This window comes from Rhineura floridana, chromosome 7 (assembly GCF_030035675.1).
Source record: "Rhineura floridana isolate rRhiFlo1 chromosome 7, rRhiFlo1.hap2, whole genome shotgun sequence".
NCBI lineage: Eukaryota > Metazoa > Chordata > Lepidosauria > Squamata > Rhineuridae > Rhineura > Rhineura floridana.
In genome coordinates, this window is record NC_084486.1 from 119,166,519 (window position 1) to 119,176,463 (window position 9,945).

At 38.0% G+C, this 9,945-nt stretch overlaps 1 protein-coding gene across 1 annotated transcript in view; it reads left to right on the forward strand.

Annotated features, from left to right (window-relative positions):
• Positions 1–9,945, forward strand: part of MED12L (mediator complex subunit 12L) — a 366,394-nt gene that overhangs the window by 92,628 nt on the left and 263,821 nt on the right. The window contains exons 15-16 of the mRNA XM_061637068.1: positions 7,425–7,529; positions 9,022–9,204. Coding sequence (XP_061493052.1) covers positions 7,425–7,529; positions 9,022–9,204 — 288 coding nt within the window. The remainder of the gene's footprint in view (positions 1–7,424; positions 7,530–9,021; positions 9,205–9,945) is intronic.

Sequence of the window (9,945 nt, forward strand, 5' to 3'; positions counted from 1 at the left end):
TATGGATATTAGGAGGCTTTTAATGAACTCAGAGCTCCCGGGAGAATTACTTAACCTATATACGATGATAACCGGCCATTTAGAAAACAAGATGTGCTCTATACATGCAGGTTTTAACGTTCACAAGAACAGAGGCCCTAAATGGTTTGATAACGAATGTTTCATGCTTAAACGACAACTTTCGCAAGTTTATATACATTACCGTCAACAACAATTACATCACCTTCCGCCAAATTATTACCAAATAAAACAAAAGTACAAAACAACCCTAGCACTTAAGAAAGATTTAGCCAAGAAAGAGGAATGGAAAAATCTTATCATTGCATCGAGGTAAAAAAACTCAAGGAAGTTTTGGTCTATAATTACAAAAGCCTTCAATCCCTCGCGTCCTGTGTTCTGTAACATCTCCCCATATGTTTGGGAAGGTCATTTCAGGACGTTATATAATAAGGACACTCACTCCGATATTGGCTCATATTTACCCCCAAATTCTCAATCGTTAATGACATGGCTCCCTGTGACCACTGCTGAAATTAAATCTCTAATTGCAGATCTAAAAACAGGCAAAGCTCCCGGTTCTGACAATATCCCCCCGGAACTCCTAAAAAACTTCCCAGATTGGTGGGCTCCTTTACTTGCACAATTTTTTACCAAACTCAATGACACGGGGTGTTTTCTGGTCTCTTGGCATGAAGCAATTGTTATACCGATTTTTAAAAAGGGGGACAGAGAAGATCCATCTAACTATCGCCCAATTAGTCTCCTTTCTGTAATTGCTAAATTATACGCAACCTATTTGAAAGAAAAGTTACTGAGATGGATGGAGGAGCAAAATATTCTCGGCAAAGAACAAGCAGGATTCAGAAAAGGTGCATCAACTCTGGATCACTGTCTGATCCTACAACATCTTGCACACAAGTATAGCAAACAGAAGGGAAATGGCCTATATGTCGCCTTTATCGATTTAAAGGCGGCATTTGACTCAATCCCTCGAGATATCCTATGGTCAAAGCTTTCCAAAACCACAATTGATAAAAGACTCCTGTTCTTAATTTATCAATTGCAGCAACAGACTACCTTGCGCATACGATGCGGTAAAGAGGGCGGGTTGACAAACTCTATCCCCACAACTGCAGGGGTGAGGCAGGGTTGCATACTTGCTCCATTACTTTTTAATCTTTTCTTAAACGATTTAAATGAAAGATGCCTCTCCCATGATTTTCATACACCTAAGATTGCAGATGTGAGATGCCCCTTACTACTCTATGCCAATGATGCAGCAATTCTCTCATTATCGAAGGTGGGATTAAAACGTACAATAAGGGCTTTTATGTCCTATTGTACAGAAAATCATTTAACCATCAACTTTGACAAAACCAAGATTTTGGTGTTCTCTAAAAGAATAAGTTCCCCAACCTGGAGAGTGAATGGCCATTCTATAGAACAAGTTACTCATTACAACTATCTAGGTCTAAATTTCCATTCTTCATTGAATTGGTCATTCCATATCAAAACAACGATCAGACGAATAAAAATAGCCTTGAATAATCTGATTTGTTTCTTTGATTACAAAGGGGGACAATTTATCCCAGCAATTATACAAATATTTAAACATAAAATTGTCCCTCAATTATTATACGGAGCTCCAATCTGGATACACTCCTTGAAACACTCAGCAGAATTATTTGAATCTATTCTTTCCTCCTTTTTACGACGATTGATAGGGGTCCCTAGATGTGCGCCTTCGGCGGCGCTAAGACTGGAATGTGGATTTTTAGCTTTGGAAACCCAAGCTTGGCTTGCTTCTGTAAATTATTGGATAAAAATCTCTACTGTCACTACTTTGGGTTACATTTCCTTATTATGGATGGATAATTGGCCATCTCAATGGAATCAAAAATTGGAATTGAAATTACAACAAATTGGCCTTGCAAAAGAATACTTAATATCTCAATCCCCAGAGGATGCCTTGGCGACAATACGTACACGAATCAAGGATATAGATTTCCAAACGGCAATTTCTCAAGCGTCTAAAAGATGTTCACCACTTCATTTAAAATTAAACTTTGCTCCTGGAAAAATTAATGAGTACTTAGACCAGCTCTTAATCCCTAAGTTTCGTGTAATGTTCTCCAAAGCGAGATTTAATACTTTACACTCAGCAGTTTTAGAAGGAAGATTTAAGGGGATTCCATACGAGCAACGTATTTGTCCATGTGGTATTGATATTGAACCCCCTTCGCATACCCTTCTCTCCTGCTCCCTATTCTCTCAGATTCGTGCTAAGTACCTTAAAGAGATTTTAAGAAAAATTTCACATAAGTCTCCTGAAGCTTCTACTGTGTACTTACTATCTGGATCTGACAAACAAACTACTATACAAGTAGCCAAGTTTATATATGTAGCGCAGCAAACACGAATTTCAATAGGGTCTGTATAATTTACCCAAATTAGATGTATATAACACATATTTTAGGGGCTAAGACAGTAATAACCTTTGTATATTTGTACTTATGCAACCCATACTATATGACTCAGCCGTGTAACCTAATCGGTTATTGTAAGCCTACTTTTCTATACTTCTTGTAAACCCTGAAGAGTTTTAATTTTAGTTTTATTGATATTTTATATGTTATTTTAAATGTATTCGACATTGCCTTTCTGTAACTAATTTTGATTTGGATGAACGGGTCTTTGACCGTAAATAAAGGATTGGGATTGGATCTGAGAAATAAGTAAGAGTAAGAAGATTCTCTACTCTTTTCTGTCTCCCTGTGGGCTTCTATAAACTCACTTTGACAGCCAGCCCAATTCCAGTGAATAATAATTGACAGAGAGAAAACATACACGGTTTGGTCTACCTTCATAGGCAGCAGCCTGGGAACAATAACAATTGCAGCCACACTGCCCAGTATGTGAATTCTCTTTTACCACTATTGGGCAAGAAACAAACTATCATGAAAACAGCAAGGTGCATCATCAGTGAGTTTAAGGGGGTTGAGCAGAGCGCATGGAACCACTGTTGTTGCTTCTATGGATGAAAGGGAGTGAGAATAAAGGTAAATGAAATGCAAATAGAAAAAGAAAAATGAAAGACAGTGATGATTTCCTAAACCACAACAAGATTCTTATGAGTGAGACAGAAAATTCAGCATCCCGCAACCAGTCAGGATTCCTAACCAAAACTAAAAAATCCTGGCAGCCAGTCAGCCAAGTTCACAGAAATCTCCATGCAGCACAACCTGACCTGGGTGCTGCAGTTAGTGCACAATGCCATGGCACAATTGCTGACATGAGTGAGACTCTATCAGCACATAATACCTCTGCTCTGAAATCTGCATTGGTTGCTGATTTGCTACCAGGCCAAGTCAAGGTGTGCTTTCTGTGTTACTAGTGCCACATAGAACTGCTCTTGTAAGAAATCAGTCCTTTAGTGTGGCAGCACCTACACTTTGGAACTCCTTGCCTATTGACATTAGCAGGTTCCTTCATTGTACTCTTTTTGGCACCTGCTAAAACATTTTTGTTTAGGCAAGCCTACCTAGGCATGTAAAAGCTATTATGTTTTTTATCTAATGAGTTATTTTAACTCATTGTTGGTTTTATTATATTGAATATTTTTAAATACCTGTCTTTAACTGTTTGCCAATATTTTTTTTAATTTTTGTGTGTAAACTGCTTTGAGATTTTTTACATTAAAGTGGTATATAAATGTTGTAATTAAAATACATAAATAAATTTTAGAGTCACTGTGGCCCTTGGGTTTTTCTATTTTTAGGAACAAAGGAATCCACCTTATACCTGCTCAGGCCATTTGGTGCCATCTAGCTGAGTACTGATGACATGGACTAGCATTAGCTCTCCAGGATTGCAGGCAATAGTCTTTTCTAGAAATGGAATTTTGGGCCTTTGCATGCAAAGCATATGCCCTACCACTGAGTTACAACCCTTCCCCTGTTTAAAAAAATATCTTTTAGAATCGTTGTTTTCAGTTTACTAATGAATGCACATCTACCTAGTGCAGATCCACACCATTCATTTAAAACACATTCAATACGTATTTGAAGCATATGAATCCCACCACAGAATAATGGGAACTGTAGTTTGTTAAGGGTGGTAGGAACTATAACTGTGAGGGGGAAACTACACTTGCCACGATTCTTTAGGGGACGTCATGTGCTTTAAATGCAAGTTGGATGTGCTTTAAACATATTGTGTGGATCTACCTAATAAACTTTGTCTGCATGTAAATAGTTTTAATTATTTTTTAAAAATGGAAATGAGCTACAAAGTTTACTCGGTGATTATGGGCTACTCAGCATCTCAGCCTAATCTCCCTCTCAGGATGAAAACAATAGAGGGTAACCATGAACGCTCCAAGGAAGAAGGGCACACTGAAAATGTAGAGGAAGTAATACTTAGAATCACAGTGTGAAATCAGATACTTCTAGGGACATATTATGAAGAAATATTTATATAAACATGACTACCAAATATGTTTATTATTTACACAACCTGTAAGGATATTTATAGTGCAGTCCTACATTTGTTTACTCAGAAGCAAGTCCCAATGTATTCAGTGGGGCTTACTCAAACACGGAAGGGATAATGCACTTCAAGTGATAAGGAACTTCACTCACTCAACCCAAAATTCAGAATCATGCCACTTTAAGCTGTTTTGCAACTTTTTATACTTGTTTTTATGTTTATTTGATTTTGAAGGGATTTATTTGTTATTGTGAGCTGCCTTGGTTTCCAATCTGCAACCCTACCTCACAGGGTTGTTGGCAATACTCCACACACACACACACACACACACACACACACACACACACACACACACACACACACGAGTTGTAAAAATACATGCACCCCAGATAACAGTTTATTGTCAAAACCTGTTGATCTTTGGAGAACATTTTTTTAAAAACATCAGTATTAGTTTATTACATAATAAAAGCAGTGATATCTATGTAAGTCCTGCCCAATTGCCTTAAAAATAGGATTGGAGGGGAAAAGAAAGATTTACAACATAAAAACAATTATTTGCTATGTTCACTCAAAAGTCCCATCAATTTACAACACAATCCTAACCATATCTACTCAAAAGTAAATCCTATTGAATTCAATAGGGTTTACTCCAGAGTCATCCCAGGTATGTGGGATTAGCATTGCAGCTTTACTCCCAGAAAAGCAAGTACTGGATTAAAGCTTCATATTGAGAAGGGTTTCAAAACAGTGCTCTCTTCAACAGGCCAGGAAAATGTAAACTTGTTTGATGCCTGCACACAAGAGAGAAAAAGACTGAAAGGTAGATACTTACTCAGTTGATGAGATTTTCAGAAAAGCAGGAAAAGAGTTTTCTGACTTGCAATGGGATCTAGTCACTGCCTTGTCAATCACAACCCACAATCACAAGGGCGGGATTAGAGCAGCCAGCTACGAGCTCATTTAACTGAAGTTGCGGGGGGTGGCTGACATTTTGATGTATATCTTGGGAACCAGACCACCTAGAAACTTATTTTTTTTAAATGAAAGCTCAGAGTCTGGAGATTAAGGTGATTCACCTGGAGACCCAGAGAGCACCCCAAAATCCAGAGTCTCTGGGCAAAAACTGGACATCTGGCAACCCTACATCAGCGCAATATTGAGATCTCAAGGTCTCAACATTATCCTGATATCAGGATGAGGCTGTCTTAGTTGTGCTGCAGCCTGCAGAATTATATCTGCAGGGAGAGAGCCTGTCATGGTACCCAGTTTCTGGAACTATTTCTTCCTGGAAATAAGGCAGGCGCCAGCCTTGTGGAGTTTTTGAAGCCTTCATCCAGACATTTGGGAATTAGTGGTGCCTGGCCTTGATAACTGTTTTGGTTACTGAATACAACAATAGATTCAGTCAGTTTATATTGGTTGTAATGTGTGTTTATTTTTTTATTGGATTGCCTTCCAAATCATTAAACTGCCTTGGGATTGTAATGGAAGGCAGTATTCAGAAATAAATACAAATAAATATGAAAAGAAGACCTATGTGCACCATATATTTTGTGCTTCTAGTTATCAAAATGTTACCCATTGAGAGGGTAGTAGCAGTAGCTGCAGACACTGTTGGGAGAAAATTTATTATCTTGACCCATTTTGGTCTGCGTTTAGGTCTGGTGTTGAGACATAATTGCCCTTGGTTTACCTGATGAATAACCTTTTTTGAGACAGGAACTGGGGAAGTGCAACCCTAATGCTTTTGCTTGACCTCTCAATGGCTTTTTATATCTTTGACCACGGTATGCTCCTGGGCCATCTCTCTGTGCTGGGCTGCATTATTTTACAGTGGTTTCACTCCTAGAACGTAATAAGAGCTCTTCTGAATCAGGCCAAAGGTCTGATCTAGTCAAGCATCCTGTTCTTACAGTGGCCTAATACATATCTTTGGGAAGCCCACAAGCAGGACCTGAGTGTAACAGTACTCTCTTCACTTAGAATTCTCAGCAACTGCTATTTACTCCTACTTATGGGCCTGGGTTCAAGGAATGATATCGGGGAATTATGTGTCCACCTTCTGCTGTGGGGCACTGTCTTGACCCCAGTGCTATTTAATATCTATATGAAGTGGCTGGGAGTGGTCTTTAGGATATATTGGGCACTGTCATCACTATGCTGGATCGGATTTCTTTTACATTGGGAGAGGCTGTGACTATTGTGAACTGGTGCCTGCATGCAATGGTTGACAGGAGGACAGCCAAAAAACTGGGATTGGATCCTGGTAAGATCAAGACTAAGGCTTTGCTGGATGAAGGTGCTTTTATATATCAAAGGTGTTGATATTTTCCCATTATTTTTTATGTCCGTTAAAGGAAAGGATGTGCTGTTAAGGTTTGGGCCCAAATTTCCTTTTTAACTTTAATGACTCTTAGTTTCTTTCCCCAAAGCCAATCCATCATTTTTTGGAACTGCAGGGAAAATAATTTCAGACTTTTATTTCTTCAAGGTTTCATTTCAGCAGCAGCACAATTTCACATGAACATTGGCCCTGTATGCAAATTGCAATGTATGGTGTCCTTAGAGAATACTTATCCCACAATAGAAGTCATGATGGTTTAGCTGCAGCCTTTCTCTAGTCTGAAGAAACTAATCGTATTGCAAAGTAGACATTTCCTGGGAGATCACTCATTCATTGTAGACAAAATATGCTCCCCTTGAATAGAGTCTCCCTGAGCATGTTATTTTAAAGTATGACCTCAGAAACAGCCCATTTTGATTGTTATGTATGCTGGTGCCAGAAATGTTTTAGGTTTTGTTTAATCTATGTAATAATTTTTGTATTTTGCTTTTTAAACTGGGTGATTTTTATTTTAACAGCTGGTGGCCAGTCACCCGTGATTTACATCATACCCTGACTGGTGTTTCTTTTTCTCTTCGATGATCATTAGGACCATAGTATTATGGAACATATGTACATTGACTCGGGAACTTCTAATATTTTTGATGATGTAGACAAGAATGACTTTAAGACAGACTTTGGTTCGGAATTTCCAGTAGGTTTAACTTCTGATTTTTTTTTTTAAGATCCATTCCTCATTTTTCTACATACACCAGCATGCTATGAGACTTGGAATGCACTCTTATTAGTATTGTCTGCATTTCTTTGCGTATTCTCAAAAAGTCTCACCTCTTTTCTCCATACTCAACTTTTCCTTCTTTGAAACAGCATCATGGTGTTAGGTTTACAAAAGCTGCCTCATCTATTTCCTCTGTGATAACCTTAATACCACATCGACTTGGTTTAAAATACCACTGTCACGTCATGGACACGACATGAGCACTCAAGCATGAATTCATATCCTTTATACTTACTGAGATAATTTTGTTCATATATTTTTGCTGCTTAAAGAAGCACAACTACCGTTAAGAGTGTTTCTGACACTGTTAAATTTTTCCCTTTCCTATTTATTTATGGATGAGTAGAATAGCTATAGCACTCTACTATCACAGTAAAGATAGGCATCTTTGAAATGAGCACCATTGAGTAGCCAGTCATTGTCCAGAAAGACAAGAGTGCTCCGGATGAACATGAAGCACTATGAATCAAAACATATCAAATTTCTGTGTGCTCTTGAAAAACCTTCATAGAATAGTAGAGTTGAAAGAGTTTTATAAGGCCATTGAATCCAAGATAATTTGCACTTTATGTGGCCTTGTTGATGAATTTTCCCCTCATCATTTCAGTCTAAGGGAGCATTCACATGTTCAGCTGTGTGCTGGACCTTTTTGGACATCTAGGTACATGCAGACCTACCATTAAAAGACTGCAGATGTCATCACTTGATTTGAAAAGGTGGAATGAAAGAACTGGATTTCTGAATCTATCCTGAACCTTAATACCTGAAAAAATATTAATAGTTAATGGAGATAGTCTGCTATGATAATGCTATCTTTATTTACCCAAAAGGTATAGGAATAGTGAGTACATAAGCCACTCTTCACTCTACATTCAGACCTAGGAGCATTCCACTTGCTCAGTCTTCCTTCACTCTGTAGCCCAAGAAGTAATCACAGGAATAGGAAGGTGTTTAGTAGCATGCATTGCTGCCATTTCTTCAGTAGATTTCTTCATCTTCAGTAGAGAGGACAAAGCGCCCACAATGTGTATGATCCTAAAGCACACTTATTTGAAAATAAGTTTAGCTGAAATCATGCTCCTTTCAGGCAAATCTTTGCCTCCTTATGAGCTCCTGTTCCAAAATAGAATAAAAATGGTTTTAGTTATTGCATATTTCAAGACAAATGAATGTTGCTTCCATTGGCATATATCAGGAGTAGCCAATGTGCTGTCCTCCAGATGCTGGACTAAATTCTTATCATCCCTGACCATTGCCCATGTTGGCCGGGGCTGATGGGAGCTGTAGTCTAACATTTGGAGGACACCATGCTGGCTATCTCTGACATAAATCATATGTAATTGGTCATACCATACATCCAATGGATATTTCTGTTTACAGTGTTAAATGTTTGTTTTACATGGCTTAGATATTTTCTCCAATGCCTGGGGAGTCTTGTGAGAATCTGAATTCTATATCAGTGATAGACAGAAGAATTTCAACAACCAGTGAAAAGTCTGTGAAGAGGGAAAAACTGAGGGAGCTGATCTTTCCATCAAACTACAACCTCCTTCGCCATTTGCAATATGCGACACATTTTCCTATACCTCTGGTAAGTAACTTCTTTATATCTTTGATGAACTGTTTGTACATATGCAAGTTTGTACATATGCAGACCAATCCTATGTGTTTACTAGGAAGCAAGTTCCGCTACATTTGAGAATACTCCCAGCTAAGTGTAGAGTATACCTTTAACGACAACTAAACTGGATTAGGGATAATTTTTGCCAGCCTCACTATACTCTTACTGAAACCAATGAGAGTTAAATTAGTTGTGAATCAGCTTATTCCAGTATATTCAGTGGGACTTAATCATTACCAACTTTACATGGATTTATATATTAAGATTGTATCCAAATGCATTTTGAAATTCATACATGGTCTGTCAAGCACATCATGTTCTTCAAAAATATTAACATGAACGTAGAATCAATATCCCATTCATTCTTGAGTTCATGTTTGGGGGTTCTGTGCTGGTTAGACTTCTTGTACAAGGTATTCTCAAAAGCAGTCTCTCTACTCTTTAAGCATTCTAGATGAATCATAGACATCAGATATTTTCATTTGCACATTAAAAATGCTATTATTCACATTCTCTGTTTCAAGAGGAGATAACTAATTGTGCAGTGTAAAAACTGTTACCTATATTTCATTTCACATATCTGAAAGCAGCTGACAACTCCAATGAATACAGAAAATATTTCCAATCCACTATGATCTAGATGGATGTTTTTGAAGCAGAAACCATAGGGATATTTTGAGTAGACTAGGGTTAGGGGTCTCCAATGTTACT